This window comes from Manacus candei, unplaced genomic scaffold, assembly GCF_025592945.1.
Source record: "Manacus candei isolate 608988 ecotype Guabito, Panama unplaced genomic scaffold, ASM2559294v1 h1tg000060l, whole genome shotgun sequence".
Taxonomy (NCBI): Eukaryota; Metazoa; Chordata; class Aves; order Passeriformes; family Pipridae; genus Manacus; species Manacus candei.
The window spans coordinates 2,878,873-2,897,780 of NW_026138108.1; the positions used below are offsets into that span (position 1 = coordinate 2,878,873).

At 42.4% G+C, this 18,908-nt stretch overlaps 1 protein-coding gene across 6 annotated transcripts in view; it reads left to right on the forward strand.

The window, feature by feature from the left end:
* TSPAN4 (tetraspanin 4) overlaps positions 1 to 18,908 on the forward strand; it is a 435,304-nt gene that overhangs the window by 115,438 nt on the left and 300,958 nt on the right. The window contains exon 1 of one of the 6 annotated variants that reach the window (XM_051804239.1): positions 7,885 to 8,293. The exons of 4 other annotated variants lie outside the window; for them this stretch is intronic. In XM_051804239.1, the coding sequence (XP_051660199.1) occupies positions 8,160 to 8,293 (134 nt within the window). In that variant the 5' untranslated portion in view covers positions 7,885 to 8,159. Of the gene's footprint in view, positions 1 to 7,884; positions 8,294 to 18,908 lie in introns of those variants that run through there. One more of the 6 variants, XM_051804237.1, reaches the window with a different exon arrangement.

The window sequence follows — 18,908 nt, forward strand, 5'->3', positions numbered from 1 at the left end:
GCTGACTCGACACCCACTGAGAGTCATGGGCCTGACTGAGGGCAGGGATAGCTGTGGGGTGGGAGAAGAGATTGAATGGTTTTAAGCCAGCATTTTCAAAAAGCAGTGAACTAAATGCCTGAACTAAAGCTTGATTTAGTAACCAGTGTGTTGGTAGTGCTTCAGTGCCAAGGATGTAGAGAATTCAGGATCCTTTCTTGACCACTTCTGTAGTGGTCCTTTTGTTTTTTTCCCCCTGTTGAGATGACTTCTTGAGGGGAAAAAAATCATCAGGAGAAGTGAGGTGTGTTGCACAGCAGCAGGACACCATAAGGATGTGGGCCAACACTGTCAGGGGAGTGTGAAGTTCTCGGTCTCACTCCAGGTTTGCTGCCCAACTGAGAATTGAATCAGCACCAACTAATTTCTTCCAAGTGACTTTCAACAGTAGCCTTTCATGATGACATAGGACAAAGCATTCTTCAAATATCTTTTCTTCTCTTTTTGCTTTCAGAAAGTCACTGCAGATGTGTCAGATTATGGCTTTGCTTTTCAAAGAGATTACTGTACCTCACAGATGTATCCACTATCAGCATTAGGTTTTAATTCAAATGAAAAAAAAATTATCATCCTGCCTCTTCCTCAAGCATAGTTTTTCCCTCCTTGGAAGAGGGACAATTGATGAGTGGGTGGTACTGCATTCGTGTTTGCTAAGTTGCTGCTTAGAGACAATTTCCTTGCTTGCTCCTTTGGTGAATGTGGTATGATGACAATCTTTAGTAGGAACCCAAAATGTCATGCTTCCCTAGATTTCTTCCTGGATAGCATTACTTTGTGCTCCCTTATGTTTTCAATGTACACAAATGCTTAGAAGCCTGTGCAGCAGAAAAAAATTCCAAAATAATGCCCTGTTCTGATAGGTTAGGAATTCAAGTCAGGATCTGGCAACTAATTTCCAGAAGGTCCCAGTGAAGAAACACAGTTTATCTAGCCATATAATTTGTTGTGTTGCTCACAAAGCTCATTCTCATGCTAAAAAGGCAACCAAGGAAAGAAATGCCAGACTTGCCATACTCTTTATTTCTCCACCCTTTTTCTTCCTCCTCCCTTTTTCTGTCCCTTCTAACTGTGCTAATCAACTAAGTTAATATTAATTCTTCAATAGTGAGAGTTGATATTTACGGAATTGCCTCCTGCTGCTTTGTGTGTCTGGACATTGCATTAAAACAGCTGGAGATGTTTTGAAATCTTCAGCACTGGGAGTTGAATAGTGCAAGATGGTTCAAGGGAGTCATGTTAATCTGCTGAGATTGACCACAGGTTGTAATCTGAGGGCTTTGAACAGTGTTTTCTATGTTGGCTGATTGAGTCTTTCAGAATTTACCCCAAAGAGAGGAATGGATCTGTGCCACTTAAAAAAAAAAAAAACACACAAAGAGAGGGATTTGCGTGCCCAAATGTGTATGTTTTAGGCACCAGAATTTTCATGTTGAAGCTCACTATTTCTGACTCAACCTGCAGAAGACCCTATAGCTAGTGTCTATCTAGCCATAAAATCTAGCAAATCATGGAGCACAAGATTCATCATGTGCTCTCAGCATGTGGCACAACAGAGCATTTTGCTTTTACAAAACAGGATAATCAGCCCTGCAATATCCAACCTTCTTCCTGTATAGTAAAGTTTAATACACAGCAGAGAGGAGTCTTCTTCTCAGTGAAAATTGGGAGGAAAAACATTGGCCTTGCTGGAGGTGCATGGGCAGTGACCAGAAGTGTGCCTGAGCCTGGATATCTCTATAGTCCTCTCTGCATGTGCACCAGGGGAAAACTTGGCAAGTGTTTGCCTGCATTGAGATTCTGAACCAGACTCAGAGCCATCACAAACGGATGATCCCAGTCTCTGGCTGAGCTGGCAATGATTAATTGAAGCCCTTGAGATACAAGACTGAGCAGATGCAAGTGACCTTAACTGACACAGAAATGAAGCCTTATCTGCATCAGAAAGAGGGTTCAGCTCATCATCGTCTGCTGTTACAAACAGCAGGAAAGGAGAAAGGCACAGAAACTAGCCCAGGTAAAGTTTATCCAAAGAAGGCAGGTACAAAGAAGCCTGCCATATGTTTTTTGTTTAAATCCAACAACCAGAAAGCTGACACACGTTTAAGATGTCATGTGACTCAGATGGTTTTTTTACCTATTCTTCTTTCAAGTACTCTTTCCCAAGGAAATATGTTTGGGACATTCATATGGACTTCTACTGCATGTTAATGGAAGCTGCTCTTGAGCTTGCAGAGGGCGAGGTATGGAGACCAGTGGGCAGGCCTGGTTTGTGTCTTGGTGTGTGTATGTGAAAGAAGCAACCTTGTAGGAATCACCGCAATAGCAAATCTGGAATGCAGGTAATTTTACATAACAGGAACTTTAAATTTCTGGGTAGTCTCATTGCCTTGCAGAATCTGCCTGCAGGCATAAAATTTGGCTTAGGCATAAGGATTTTTAGGAATGTTCTTCTTTTTAATATGTATAGTGGATACTGTAATTTAATTTGTTTGTGTTGCTGTTTTCCCTGTGGCTGTTGGAGACTGTTGCTTATTTTCCTGATAGTAGTGGCACTTTCCCGTGTTTTCTTGGATGATTGGATTGCTGGTAAAGGCTGTCTAGGATAGTAGGTCATTGTGAAGTGAAGGCTTTCTTTACTCTAATTAGAAAGGCTGTACCTAGATACTTGCTTCCAACAGCAAGAGAGGGAAAGCAGAGGATAGAAATGAAATATGAACAAGACTGTATTTCAAATGGAAAATGTTAAGGGACAGGGGTGTCAGGAGAGCACCATTTCCCTCGATGATTGATTGCTCTTCAGCTCGTGGTCATGCAAAAGCCTGTCTCCTGTAACTGGAGCACTGTGTAATTTCCAGCACCCTTGATCTGAAGAACTTAAAGAGCACTGTGAACTCAGATGAGTTAAATCTGCAGCAGTTCTGTGACAGGGGTGCAGTCACCTTGGTTTTACAGATGAAACCAGGGAAGAAAAGTTCAGGTGCTTACCCAGAATCAGTAAGACGGTAGCAAAGGTAGGAACTGAATGGGAGCTCTGGCTCCCAGTCAAGCATGCAGACAGAAATAACCACTCTGAAGCTATTAATCTGGGCTTATGCCTTTGCTTATGTAGTTGAACAAATGAAACTGTTTTTTTCCCGAAGCATTGCACACCCACTGGCTCCCCTGGAAACCTGCTGGAGTGGTGGTAGTTCATCTGTTCTGCAAATCACTCTTGAAAAGAAGAGCATTACACAGAAGAAACAGCCTCAAGAGGGTAGAGTATTGGCAAGCTTTCTGAGGTAATTTGGAGTGCATAGAGCAGCACAGGATCAAAGTAGAGCAGAAGAGATAGAAGATAAGGAAATGACTGGGGAGAGGGTGAGAAGGGCACATAAGAAATATTGGAGAATGGTGACAGAAGAGGACAAGTTTGGCCTCAGAGAGGAAAATAGTGGGAAAGCATGATAGCTTGGTAAAAAACCCAAATGCAAACACATAAGCCCCGCCTTTAAGGAAGTTCATGAATTATGTAGTAAAAGAAAGAAGGGGTTTGGTGAGGCAGCATAGGCCTGAGGATAGGAGAGCTACTCAGGAGCACAGAACGTTGCATTTCTCTTGCCTCCTCTCCCACTGATGTACTAATATTGTGCCTTTCCTGTGTACTGTGGGTTGGTGCTGTGGTCTTGACTGAGTCCTCCAGGTACTGCTCTAATAAAGTAAGAGCAATAATCTCCCTTAGTCTGCAATCAGCAGAATGAAAAAGGAGGGGAAAGAGTAAGGTATGGGTGAGAACTATGGAGCTTTGATTGTGTTCTTTATTCTTATAACTAAAATTTTACCCTGAAAGTGTTCCAGAAATGAATCCTTGTCAGCTGATATAAATAAAAACCATCTTATTCCTCATTCTTTCCCTTTTCCCCCTGCATCACTAATGTGTAGCAGATGTAAAACAAAGACAGAACCATAGTATTTTGTGTTATACAGGGAAAATCAAGTATTAACTGGTTTCAGACTGTGTTTTGCCATGAGCTGGGAAGGGTTGCATAACCCTGTCCTCTGTGAAGATTGTTGGGAAACTCTGGCTAATTTTTTATTATTATTATTATTTGAATAAAAAGTAAGTAAATGTATCTGTGTGTGAGAGAGAAAGAGGCTGAGTGAGTGCATGCGTGGGGCAGAGGGGGAACTTAAACCTTTGTTGTTAGTTCCTGCTGGTGTATCAGGGTTAGGCTCTTGGGCAGCAGTGGGATCCCTGAAGAAACCTCCTTTGAGAACTTCCTATTGGAGAAAGCACAGCTTCACTCTATAATTAGAAATTTATTACTTGGATGGAGGTCCTGTGCTTCTGCTGCACTTTAAATAAATTCTCTTTCTTACTTACAGTAGAGCTTTACCACTAGGGAGTCCCTTTTTGGAAGTTACTTAATAGACAGTGTTCAAAAATGTGTTCTCAATAGAAGTGTTGAAAAAAATGTGTGTATGTGGCACTTGGGGATATGGTTTAGAGGTGATGATAGGTTAACACTCAGATTCAGTGATCTTTGAGGCCTTTTCCAACCTTAATGATTCTATGATAAAACAGCCTCAGGTGAACAGTTACTGTGCTGGTGAGGCAAGAACACCATTCTAGTGTTTTTACATTGTCTCAGGTTTTTAAGTGTGGCCTTGAATAATTCAAATGGCCTCTCAATGCCTCAGGTTGTCAGGAATGAGATGACAAAGTGGTACTCCTTGACTTTGTGGGCATAGGCTGATAAAGATTTTGAAAGTGTTGAGGTATCCAAAGGTATAAGGTAAAAGCTTTTATCTGAGATAGTATGTCTGCCCACTCCCAAGATCCTTATGGTGTTTTCCTCATTTAAGTTAGGCATGGAGGCTTTTATGAACCAATCCCTTGCAACCTGTTGAAAACTCCAGCAGGCAACAGAAAGCTACTGAGTGGCTCCCCAGCCCAGTCAGAGTGTTGGAAAAAATCTAGGGATTTTCTGCAACAGGATTTGTTTTCTTGGCTCTTCACATGTGGTAGACATACAGTTTACTATTCCAGTTAATCCTGGCTTTTTGGCTGCATCTTAGAAAACAACTGCCAGCATCAGTGATGACTTACAAGGGAGCAGGAGGATCTACTGGTCACTGGGGTTAAAGATCAGAGGCTTCAAATGGCCGTACACAGATCTGTGTTTATCCATGGACCATTACTGAGACTGAATCCCTGACCATCCCTGATATATTGGGATGTAATTGCAGGTGACTTTAATAAGTACTGCAAGTGCAGCACTGCCTGAGTAACCCAGGATATGGGGAGCAGGCACTTCTCCAGATCAGGGCTGTCGGGTTTTATGGTTTTGTGGTGGGACTACCTACAAACTCTTGCTTGCTTTGAGCCTGGGTCTAAGTACTGTGATCTACTATGATCTATTAGAGAGCCAACAAGAATTCCAGCCTAATGTTTCAAGGCACTGAAAAAGAATCCTTTGCCCTCATGAAATTAATTCAGAACAGAAATTACCTTCCAGTTGACTACTTCTTTGTACAGCCTTACTAAGTACTTTATCTTCATTAAATATGATCAGATGTGATGTTTTTAAGTTCTTCTGCTTCCTAAAAAAGGACACAACTCTTGAGTAGCAGCATCCCTGGGGAATGAACCTGGGAACTCTGGATCAAAAGGAACAAGTCTGCATTGCTTGTGCTATTTGTGTATCTATGAATATCTGTGTATTAGCTAGAGGCTGCAGTTGTCTGCATTCAGCCTACCCTCTAAAGAAGAACAAGGAGCCACAATGTGGGACTTCATTGGTATCTCTGACTTGATTTCATTGGTGTGTATCAAACATTCATCATCCTGGGTGCTGCTGCTTTGTGGTGGAGCAGATGCTGACCTCAGCCCTTGGAGCTGGAAGTCAGGAAGTGTTTCTGTTTAAGCCAAAGTGTAGCTGGTGTGGTGACAGCTCATTCCTTAGCCCTGACGTGTGTGCTCTTACCACATGCAGAGAGTGTAGAACAGGAACGTTGGACTTAAGAGTTATGATAGGATCTTTTGACCCTTGAAATGGCAGAGAACACACTGGAAAATTACAGTGCTTTCCAAAGGGATCAGAGAATGCTCACAGCTGCCTTTGTGAGGAGGAGACTAGGATGCTGTAGAGATACTGCAGGAAAGCAGAGCATCTGATAGATGCAGCATTGAGATATATGTAAGAAATCTGGGTTTCCTTTGGCTAGGATTTCTGACTGCTGCAGATCTGTTGTGCCACCTCAGACAGATCTCTCTATTCCCCTGAATGTTTCTTTTTTCTCTTGTTTATTCCTGTCTTACTGCCAGGAGGGGACTGCATCAAGCCCTCTGTTGTATAGCACCAGGTTGTACAAGCAGCTGGGGTCTCTCAGCACATCCATCACACTAAAAACAATAGGAAGGAGGGCACATCTCAGAAATTTCTTCTTACCTTTTAGTTATTAATACATTTCCCTTTCTCTCTATCTTTTTTATTATTGTTATTATTTTATTTTTTCTTGCTTGAAGGAAAAATAAGTCAGCTATCTTTTATTTCTTCTAAAACAAATGACTCTTGACAGGTCTAGAAATGTGTTTCCCACAGTTACTCCATGCACACAGGGGCCGTGCTGGCTCATTTGTACACCCACGTACCACAGCTCAGACTTTTCATTAGCTTGGCATATATCTTTTGTTTGCAGTGATAGGCACATGAAAGTACAACAGGAACAGGACTAGGGGAGAGAAGAGGGGAGGGAAGGGAATGCATTGCTGCCTGAAAATTGCTGTTTCAGTGTTTTATTCCTTGCATATGCAGAACAATATTTTTATTCTTTTTATTGTTCCCCAGCAGTGCAAGAGCTGACATGGACTCAGATGGATGCACTGCAGCCTAGGTGGCTGCTTGTGCCACTCAGACAAGGTTGATTTGTGATCTTGGCTGGCAGAGGAAGGGAAAGGACATGTAGGGGGTTTTCCTACTGTTCAGGAGTGAGAGTGTACCCTGGAGAAAGGAGCATGAGGCAGATACTTGGTCAGCCCTCTCTTCCTCCCCAGCCTCATCCCTGGTCACTCCTGCTTTGGGAATGTCCTCCAGCAGGAGCTGATGTGTGCTGGGCCCTGTGAGGGGACTGATGGCTGCGGGATGACAGGCAGGAGGAGAATGGGGGGGCAGTGCTGCTGTCTGATTTACATGCCCTCAGCAGGGGTTGTCCTTGGCCGAGAGCATCAGGGTGTTTGTGTGAGAGCTGAAATGCAGTCAAGGCTGGTTAGATCAGCAAAAGGCTAATTTTAATTCCCAGATATGCTGCCAGTCTTGTTCTGCATAGCTCCAGCCCTCCTGCTCCCTCTCATCTTGCCGCAGCTTCATCTTTCCCTTTCAGATTTGTCCCCCTATTGCTCAGTGCAATTCCTGGGTGACTGGTTTTTTTCCCTAAGCCCATTTGTGTGCTTGTAGCTTGTGTCCTGGAAATGTTTGCCCTTGTCAGATCTGTCCCTCTCACACAGCCAGCTACGGAGCCTGGCACATCTAGGCCTCCTGCCAATGCTTTTGTGGTGCTGTGGTCTCTCAAGCAAAAAACCACTCTTTTCCGTAGGTAGTACAGGCTGGCAGATGTTTTGACTTCTGCTTTTGTCCCTGCCTGGCTGTCTTGAAGACAGAAGAGGTACACTGAAACTAGCACAGATGGGAGAGATGTCTGCTGAGATCTACCAAAGGTCACACAAAAGCTGTGGAAGGAAAATATTAGTGCCGTGTTTATACCGTCCCTACCTCCATCTGCAGCTTGAAATGCTACAGAAAGAGCCACTCTTGGTGTGTCTAATCTTCACAATATAGTCTAGCTTAGTTCTGTCCTGGCTCTTCTTTCTCTTGAAGGCTACGTGAGCGCTTGTGTTCTCCATGTGTACATTTAAACAGAAATCTTGGGGTTTCAGGGTTATCAAGCATTTCTGAGGAGCTGTGACTGTTCATGACTGTCCGCGTGGCTGACAGCAGAACTTGAACTTACTTTTAGTAAGAGTCTCTGGTTTAGGCTAAAAAGACTCTGTTTTGCAGATAATTTCAGTTGAAGGAAAAAACCTACCCCCCAAACGTCAGAAAACTGAAAAAGCTGTAGAGATCTTGTGTCTCCTGCGAATACCAATGAGTCTAGAACACACTCTAAAGAGCAGGGGTTTCAGTGCTACTCCAGAATCATTGCCACAACTCATGCTGGATAGAGAATTCAAAGGCAGTTTGCAGTTTATTACCCAGTCCCTTTGGCTGGCTAAACACAGGTGAGATATTTTGGATTCTTTTTTCTGATGTCATGGGCAGGATCTGTGTAGAGACATTTTTGTGCTGTTGTCTTTGACCAAAAAATTGCTGCCCAGAAAATCAACTTCATGGTGTTGGGGTATTTTGTTTATTTTGGGTTTGTTTTATTTCTTTTGGAAGCTTGCACCATAGTAAGAAAATTAATAGTATGTGTGCAATGCCATGGATTATTTAAGGTGCTAATGCCCATTCAAAGCTGTTGGTTAATTGAACATCACAGAGTTATAGGCCTGAGCTGCCAAATATAAACAGGGTAATAGTTTTTATTTATTTCACAAGATGAAATTCTGATCTTTGGTCATGTTTATTGACTGAATATCTTGGAGCTCAGTATTTTTAACATTTTACAGTGAGTTCTTAGCATTATGCTGAGAAAAAGAGGGACAGGTAGGATTCTTAAAATATTTCTCTGTTGTGACCTCATCATCCTTTTGCACTGACTGCATTTGCTTGTTCACCTAATTGTTGTCATCCTTGCACAAAAAGTATGTATTCAGCAGATGTCTAGACAGTGCTAGATTGTATCAGGTCCACTGCTCTTTGGTAGTCTTTATTCTTCAAAATGCGAGACAAACGGTGCTTTAACCTTTGAATCAAGGAATGGTTTTCTGAAGTGCTTAAATGATTTAAGAGTGTGGTTCCCTTTGGCTTCTAGTCAAACTTTGAACTCTTTAATCTTTTTAGGTACCTTCTTTACCTTCTCCAAGGGTTTTGTGAATCTGTCTCTCCTTAGCACTAACATTTATTGTATAAGTACTGTCCAGCCTCCAATATGCTGCCCTATCAGCCTAGTACGGGTGAAGAGATCAGTGTCTCTGACTTATAGATGGGGAGTTAAGGCACAAGGGAGATGAATTGAGTTGCCTGTAGCCACACAGGATTCCTAAAGCACAGATCTCCAAGTCCTACACTAAACCCTGAGCCTGATTGCTCAGCTTCTCTACAGGGAGGTGCTAAGCATTCCCCACTATGCTTTGCTGAGTTAGGAACTTAAGCTCTTCCTGACATGGTCTGCTTGTCCACATGTACAAGAACTTGCCAAAACTGCTGAGGTTTTGCTGTAAACTGAAGTGTTGGCATCAGTACCTCCCAGGATTGCACTCTGATGAACTATTCTGTGTGCTGAGAAAAGGGAGACAAGGAGCAGGCAGAGAAAAAGGCATTTAAATACAGTATCCTGCATATATGATTTGTTATTTCACTCATTTCTGACAGTTCAAGAGCATACAAAGTACAAATTCACTGGTGTTGGGCTCTTTCCCTAGGTAGCCCTTCCATGAATGGTGGCTCTGTCATTAGTTCATGTTGGGTGAGCTTTGGACCACCTCTGCAAGGCTCACCTATATGCTTGGGACCTTTGAGCATGCATAGGGATTATAGGGAATTTAAGCGAGCACAGATGGAGTGAGCTCAAAAAGATGCTGCTTTGAATATTCTTAAGATGCTGCTTTGTTGGGATTCAGTGAGAGCTTGTTGTTTGGAACAGCTGTAGTCTTGCTCTTAGGAGAGAAGTGGGATTTCTGCAGTGAATACCCTTTTGGGAGCAGAGAGGAAGCCTCAGCACTGGCCTAGGTGTTTTCTTCTATGGACTGTCTCTCAGCAGCTATTGCAGCTTTTACTGTGAACAGTCTTCCCATGGGGAAAAGGACTGGGTGGTGCATAGGAACATTTTTTCAAATGAGAACTTAATTAAAAATGTTCATCAAAAAAATCATTCTGAGAGTTAATTGTTTTTTGGCAGTTTTTAACCATGAGTACGGTGTTCAGCATTTTGGCTTTTGTATGCTTTTTACCTTTTGGGTTTTTTTTTTTTAAGTTTTGGTTGCAGCTGCTGCTGTTTGTTTCTCTTTGTGTTGCTGGGTCCTTGGTTTGCCATGGTGTTTTGTATGGGCTTGACAATGGTGTGTGTCCCAGGGACCATGTGTTTCAGTTATCTGGTCTGGGCCAATTGAACAGCTGTAGTCCTTTGGCAGGTTGTGTTCCTGAAATGAAAAATATGGTTCTAATTTATTTTTGTTTATTTTAAAGCTTGATTGGCAGTCAACACTGTTTATTTACTACATTCTAATTATGGACAGTGGCAAAACTAATTTGCTTGACCTTTAAAAAACACAAAGTATGGCTTTTTTTTTTTTTAAGGAAAATACTCTTGCTGTTTTGAAATTTATTAGAATACCTTTTGATTGTCTATTTTATGTTACTTTATTTCAAATCATCAAATTTACAGATGTTCAGAAGAGCACTTGCATGCCAGAGGTCAGCCCATCAGCTGGGTTGATGCTGCCTCTGTTAAGATATATTTAAGAAAGGGCAAAAAATGCCACACAGGGAGAGGAGGAGGGGAAAAAAGAGAGTGAGAAAGAACAGAGGGACCACCAAGATAGGGAAGAAGAAGGATGAGAACGTGCTCCATGATGTACAGGTATTATTTGCAACCTGTAGAAGACCTACACAGGAGCAGATGGATGTTCCCAAAGAAGTGCTTGAGGAGGAGAGCCCACGCTAGAGCAGAGGAAAGGTGTGAGAATGAAGAAGGAGAAGAGAGGAACTGTTGCATAGTGACAGTGTATCTTCATCAATGACACAGTGGGATCTCAGCAAATTTGCAGATGATGCACATGAGGTACGTGATTCCATTCAGAGGGACCTGCATGAACCTCTTGAAGTTCAGCCACACGAAGTGCAAGGTCTTGCACCTGGGTCAGGGCAATCCCTGGTATCAATTCAGACTGTTGGGGATGAAGGGGTTGAGAGCAGCCCTGTGGAGAAGGACTTGGGGGATTATTGGTGGATGAAAAACTGAATGTGAGCCAGCAATGTGCACTTGCAGCCCAGAAAGACAACTGTATCCTGGTCTGCATCAAAAGCAGCGTTGCCAGCAGGATGAGGGAGGTGGTTTTGCCCCTCTCCTCTGCTCTGGTGAGACACCATGTGGAATGCTGCATCCAGCTCCGGGGTCCTCAGTACACGGACCTGTTGAAGTGGGTCCAGAGGAGGTCCACAAAAATGACCTGAGGGCACCTCTCCTATGAGGAAAGTCTGAGAGAGTTTGGATTGTTCAGCCTGGAGAAGTGCTTCTTGGGGTGAGGGGTGGAGTCTTGAGAAAAGCACTGAAGTTGAGCCTGGGACAGGGGAGAGGAAAACTGGTATTTTAATGTTTGTGGGTTTGTTTCTCACTATCTGAATCTATTTTACTTGGCAGTAAGTAATTTTCGTCAAGTCATGTCTGTCTTGCCTGCTTTGCATGCAACAGTAATTGATAAGCGATCTCCCTGTCTTTATCTCAACCCACAAGCTTTGTCATTGCTATTCTTAATAATTTCTCCCTGTCCTTCTGAGAGGAGAGAGTGAGTGAGAGCTTGGGAGGCATTTGCCTCTTAGCCAAGGCTCACCCACCACAGTGGGCAGGAGATTTAATATCAAACTAAGCAGGTCTCACACTTGAGCACTGCTCTGCACTGCAGCTGTGAGCTGCAGCTGCAGCTGAGGTGGCTCATTTAAATGAGCAACTGCAGCAACTGGAGGCTTAGTGCTGGCTTCGTGACTTCATGTGCTTGGATGCCCAGCATCCTAAGAAGGTTTTTAATGAAAGCAGCCTGCCCCTTTGGCCTTCTTCTGCTCCTCACTGCTAACACAAAGTACTTCAACCGTGTCTGTATCTGCTGAGTTTTCCTTGTGGTATTCTAATTTGTGCATACAGACATTATATTTCTTGCAGGGGTCTTATGCTGGATGCAAATATGAGACTCATAGATGCTTGCACTTGCAAGTAGGAGAGAGGAGCTTGCTGGCTTAGTTGCAATCAGAAAGGCTGCATCTCTCACCCAGATATTTTGATAAGGTGCTGTCTTTGATGTGAAGGAAGGTAGAAGCTCTCCTTGGTTCTTTGGAGACAGGAGTTCAGTTCCGTACAACACTGCTGATCGCAAGAGATCAAACTAAATCATGAAGTTCTGAAAAAACCAAACAAATAAAAAAATTCTTAATGTATCTTGAATTTATTGTCTCTTTTGACTTTTATACTGTATTTGCAGGAGGGGGTGGTCAACAATGTGATTGTGAGTGCACATAAAAATGCATTCACCTTCATAGACTTCCCTGTGTGCTGCGACAGTGACTCCTTCATTGTTCCTTTTCCACAGCTAAAATAATCACCACCCACCTTCTTTATGACCCTTTTCCTCTCCAACCTTTCCACTTTTTCTCCTATATGGCCCTTTGGTATGTGGAATAAAAAATTATGCTGGGGGAAAACTGAGAACAGTACAGAAGTTGCAGAATAAGAAATGACAGAGCTTGAATGTAATGGGCACAGGTGTGTCTTAAGATGGAGGAAAAGATTTTTGTCAGCCCCTTGTGAAGAAAAAAACCCCCAAGTTAGGTAATTGGGGACTATTTTGCTTCAGGGTCTTACACAAAACTCTGCTTGTATTAGCAGGCCTAAAAATAATAGAGCTGAAGGAACTACTCACTTCACATCAAGGACTCTTGCAATTGTCCTGCAAGTGCTGAATGCTGTGTTCTATGATTTATTTGTGAGAGCTAGTGATGCTGTTACATCATCATATGAGTCATGGTCTGTGTACTTCATACCATGCCTTCCAGCTGTGGCCCTGCAGTCAGGAGAAAGTTTTTCTGGTGGATTATATTGATTTTGCAAATATGCACTCAATTAGCACAGTGTGCTAATTCTAAAAATACATTTATTTAGTTGATTGTGTCCTTGTTGCTAATGCTTACAGTATAGCATTGTGCTAGGAATTGGGTGACTTTTGATTTTCTTTGTAGGCTATGAATCATGGCCATTGTATGCTGGATCCTTATTTTCTGTATGTTTAAACAGCTCTGTTGTCCTCATAATAAAGTACTGATTTATTTGATGGGCTAGACTTATCTTAGTAGAAGTGGGCTATCTCTATCATCTAATAAACACAAGCAGGCTTAATTGATTTCCAGGAGGAAGTGTTATGATCACCGAGATTTCCTGGTTAATGTGGGCTGAAGACCCTAATTCGGCAGTTCCTGTGTCTAATCTTTAATTTTTGACTTCTGCTAGAGTCTGATGTCAGAAACTATACTGCTTTTGTTGAGGATTTGAAGTAACAAAGTACCATGCAAATTATTAATTTGTGGCAGTAGTTAATTACTCTTTGTCAAAATTTAATCAGCTTTTCTTCAATTTCCATTTTGCCTAGCTTTAGCTTGAATGGTTCTCAGTGTGCCCTTTTTGCTATATTAGGAGTTCCTTTCCATTACTGAAAATCATATTGCTGTCTAGGTGATTATACTTGGTAAAATATGCAGCTTAAAGTTTCCGGTATTCAGGTCCATGTACAGGAGAATGTGTTCCATGGGCTTCCAGTAGGACTAAGGCTCATCCGATTTTTTTTTTTGAAAGATATTTAAAAGTATCTTTTACATCGGAGAACATGTCTTTTGAATTTCCTTCTATCAGATTTCTATGCTACTCACCCACTTGGGATGGTTAAGCATGGAAGACCTAGGAAGTGCTGAATGGCTTAAAACCTTCTTGGCAGCCTAGCATTATAGATTTGTGGTTTTTTGTGAGAAAAAAATGAAAATGAAATGAAATTTCGTCTAAGTAGATAGTGTGAGAAGGGGAGAAAGTAAATCTCTTTGGACTCCACATCCTTATTTTCTATGCTTTGTTCTTTGAGCACATAAAAGTCAGGCAGCTTTTTAGATAATGCAACCTTAACAGGTGTATATATAGGCATAAAATATTTTGCCTTTCATTACTTTATAAGCATATCCTTTCCTTGAGACAACACAAATGGTGTTAGTTTCCTTGATGCTCTCTGTTAGCAGCCAATGATTTGTGATGTCATAGGGAGTTAATAGTCTGTTGCAGAAGGGGTTATCAAGGTCTTTTGGTTTAACACTTTTACTTTCCTTTTGTAACAAAAAATCAGCAAGTGGAGATGATACTACAAAAGTGGCTGGTCAAGAATGTAGGTGACTTTTTAACATTGTGTGCCTGGGGAGCAGAAACTGTAGTGGTGAGTGGGGTGGCAGTCAGACACTCTGTGCTGTGAAGTCAGTATAGCTGGCAGCATGTTTGGGTGGGAGCAGAGTGTCCTTCCACACTGTGCAGATGGATAAGGGAGCTTCCAAGTGAGAAGGCTTTTGATTAGACATCAGGCCTTGGCTAGCTCTGGTGTAAGGTGGAGCATCTGGGTCTGTGCTGCCATGGTGTTTATGCACTTGGCATCACCATCTGTCCTTGTTTAACAAGGCCCTCCTTGCAGGTGGGTGTCTGGTGCTACAGGCAGTGTTCCCTCATGCAAGATGTCCAGATCCATATGTCATGACACCTCCTAAACATCAGCTCCCTGACTCGGACTCTTGAGTAGCTTCTAAATTTGGATGCCACAGACTTAGATGCCCAAGTCTGGTAGCATCATATGTCTGGTTGTTCCTCAGTTGTTGGGAGTTTGGTAGATGCTGGACTCTGACCACAGCAATTGAAATGAGCAGAGAGTTGCAAACACCCCAACTGTGCGAAAATTCGCTTGCAAAGTATTGCAGGGCCCTATTGTAAGCCCTAAACACCTGGCATATATATTTGTTCTGGACTACTGGGGATAAAAAAACACCTTGATAAAAACTGAGATTTGTAGCTGGTTAAAAGAGAGAAAGAACATAGCTGTTCAGATAACCAGGTATACTCAGCAAACTCATTTACTGGGGTTAATTTTGCCTGTAGCCATATTCCTCCTATTGGCAAAGTGACAGTCCTGTCACAAGAAACAGTTACTACAGAGTTCTCACCTGGGTGTGGGAGCCCACAGTTACCAGTTGTATGAGATCAGGAAGGGCAGGAGCAGTTCCAAAACCAGCATTTACAATTGTTAGGTACCCATGCTCTTCTGGAGTGGCTGCTGTGCTTTTTAATGCTTGGTGGGAGTGGCACATTATAAAGAACATCGAGGTCATTTCTATGTTTGTGATTCTTTATTTGGTTTGGAATTTTAAAATTCTTTAATGCTTTCAAAATATAAACAGCTATGCAAGTTGTTCAGTACCACTGAAACTGAACTGTGTGTTGTAATGTGTTCGGGAAGGAAACCTAAAGTCACTCAGTGGATGTATATATTTTGCTGCAGCCCCATGTGCTGGATCCCATCATGTCAGGGCTCAGTTCATCAAAGTTCATCATCTCATCTGTCTCTAACTGTATAAAATTAAAGCATCTAGGCCAGAAAGTGCTTCAGTCCAGCTATTTTGGGTGCCTGTTTTAGGGTGGATAAGTCATGCTCAGATGAAGTCTGTCTCCACTGGCTGCAGGGTACATAGAGAACTAGTTTGGATTCTGTATTTGAGTTCAGCCCTGGAGCAGCCCCACAGCCTGGGAGAACTTGCAGCCTCCTGGTGTCATTTAAGACAGCAGTTATGTGCTCTTGGTGGATAAAGTTTCTGCTCAGAACAGCACTTGGGAACCTCCTTCTCCTCCCCCTGAGCAGACATGTTTTCCTGGAATGAGGCCTCCAGCTCTTACCAGATGTCCCCTTCTGGCTCCAGCTGTGTCAGCTAGGATGTCACTACCTGTCACTGTTTTTCAGACCCAGTGACAAGCCCACAGAGATCTGACAGCAGGGCAGTCTGCAGGAAGCTGAATCTTATCAGTTTTTGTAAACAATTTGCAGCTTTTGGTTTGATCTGTCCTGATGGATTTTAACCAAAGCAGACCCAGCAGCACTTGCAGTAACGCTTCCACCAGCAGAGTGATGGCAGCGAACATTTCAGTGGCACTACAGAGTGTAAAAGGAATGTCTTTCTGCAGTGTCAACAGAGGAGACAGGGGGTCTCAGCTTGGATTCCATCCCCTGGACTGTGCTGTTCTCTAGCTCGTGTCTCATCTAAAGCCTCCGGGGATGTTCAAACGCTGTTGTCTCTCAGCTATGTATGTGTGATAGAGTGTTGAACTTGATATGTTCTGCCAAGCTAAGATGAACCATCGGGGAATGTGGTGTGCTTTGAGGGCAGGTGTAATAGATACCAAGGAACACTTCAGACAGGATAGCACTGAGGAGGACTATGTCTCTCAGATGTAGCGAGTACATACAGATAGCAAAAAGTTGGTTGTACCAGGGGAATTTGTGAGAACAAACTGCAAGTTTGCTGTAGGTGCTAGCAGATGATTTCTGTGCTTGCACATACTCCCATAGAGTCATTTTGTTTTCTCAGGCTTTACAGTCACAGATATGGTGAGGCTGTAAATGCTCTAATCTCGCTCCTTTTTAATTCAGAATTTGGACTCTTCCCCACTCCATTAAATCCCACATTTAACTTTATTTTGAAGAGTTTTAGTCGTAGGAACGGTGTTGGGGACAGAAATGGTACATTTAGTTCTGCCGAATGGATAGAGCATTAGATTGACAGTCTCTGTCAGTGTTTAATTGCAGATTAATGGGATGTAATATGTCATTATGGCAGCTCAGTAGCACAAGTTTTGGAGCTGTGTGCAAAGTCGAGAGTTCAATTTCTTGTTAGAGGGGGCTGCTCTGATCTTCCTTGCACAATTTTCTCTCTGATCTGTTGTGATAGAGAATAGGAATGTTTACAGTTCAGGGACTTTATGACCCCAGGAATATGAGGCAAGACCAAAGGTGTAATTTCAAGAGTATGAAGACACAGGAAGAACTGATACAATATAGGAGTGACATAATTCCAACAATATGCTACAAGGAATGAAATAGGTATGAAAAGCTTTATGCTGTGAAATGAGCAGCCTTCTGCACAACATCTGCCAGCAGATATGAAGGTATTGTTTGTGTCCAAAATGAATAGAGTTGCTGAGCTTTACTAACCAGACCATGAAGTCAAGGGAAGAACTATATTCATGGGCTGGAAAATGAGGACATTCCATAAATAGGTTATCAAAGTGATGTTCCCAGTTATTGCCTACTTGAACCTCTATCAGCCAGTACTTTAGTACCTAATGTCTTGCAGCAGATGCCTTATGCTGAGCAGGTTGATTTGAAGGTGTTCTCACTGAGGACCACCTTGAGACATTTACTTACCTAAAACATACTTTACACTATAAGCGGCCCTCCTGATGTCTGCAGACAAAAATAATGCTTTTTGGGAATGGAATAGATTGTATTTTGGCCCTAGGGCAGGCGCTGAGTAAGGAATCAAACAGGTATTAGAAAGGGCTTAATCACTTTAAGATGTAATAGATCTCCTTCAATTTGTCTTGGAAGACAGCCTGTCAGTGTTGCTGTGCAGGTTCCAGGTACCCCCTCAGGAGTCACTTATTCTGGATCTCCATAACTGACAGTCCTGCTTGTGCAGACAGTGCAGTGTGGACTGCCATAAGATAGAATGGATTTTTTCTTTGATGGAGTAGGAAAACAGTTCCTGTGTAGCAATGGACAGAGGAGGTGTTTATTCCTCCCTGTCTGATGGAGTCACATGGAAGAAACGCTAACTGTCCCAGAATGAAAGTAGCCAGGCTCCTCCTCCCTGTTGGCCTGTGTTGTCTTGAGTCACATCTGGGGAGAGGACTATGAGCAAATCTTCAGGGCTCAATGTAATGCCACCCATCTGGTAGCAGAGGTGCAGACTGCAATTCCTCCAGGGCCCAGGTGTGTGACTGTCCACAACCACCTGCCAAAGGTTACTGCCTCAGTGATCTGTGGACAGAGCAGTGTGTGAGTGCTTCCTTATCTGCTCCAGGCATAATCAGGCTGCCTAGCTCAGGTCAATGATTTGTATTGTTTTATACTAGTACTGATAATTTATTTTTCCTAAATGTAAGTAAGTGATTTTGACAAAAAGCAGCTTTTCAGGCAACACTGTGGGGAACATTGAGAAAGGAGTTGCAATGCTGGAAGGTGTGGACATTCTTCTAAAGGTACATGGGAATCTAGGAAAGAATCTGTGATGACCTCAGATTCATAACTCTCTGCCCTGTGCTCAGGGCTTCTTTGACAGCAATGGGTGAACTAAGTGCATTTATGGTTTGCAGGAAAAAAATGAATTCTTAGACATAATAGTAAGTATGTAGATAATACCACAGAATGACCAGCCTACTTCAGAAGAGTGGTAAGAACCTAATAATGCCTTTGTTTAAAAGAACTGAAACACTAATTCACCTCTAGAACTGAGGAAAGTATTTATCATTAGTATCATGCTGCCAGATTTAGTAGTGTGAAAATAACGCAAAGAGTAATCTGTAATGCAAATGTTGATGTCTGATTAATAGAGAAAATAACATGAGCAATTAATCCACAAGGGAATAGATCATTATAAATGTAAATTAGATCATCAAAGGGTAAGCCACACAGAAATAAAACTACCCCAAAACATGATTAATTATTGAAATTCCAGTAAAAAGACATCTTTAACAATAGACTCCTTGGAAGACATGTCGTGTGGTTCATCAAAATTCTGGACAGGGTTATTTTACAAGCCCAAAATTGATTAGCTTCATTATGAATATGATGGGGACATTTTTCCACCCAAGATGGCATTCTGTTTTAGGGATAGAGCACAGCCTTAGCACAACACTGACTCAGTCCTGATTTATTTGTTTTAGTATAGTTTGCT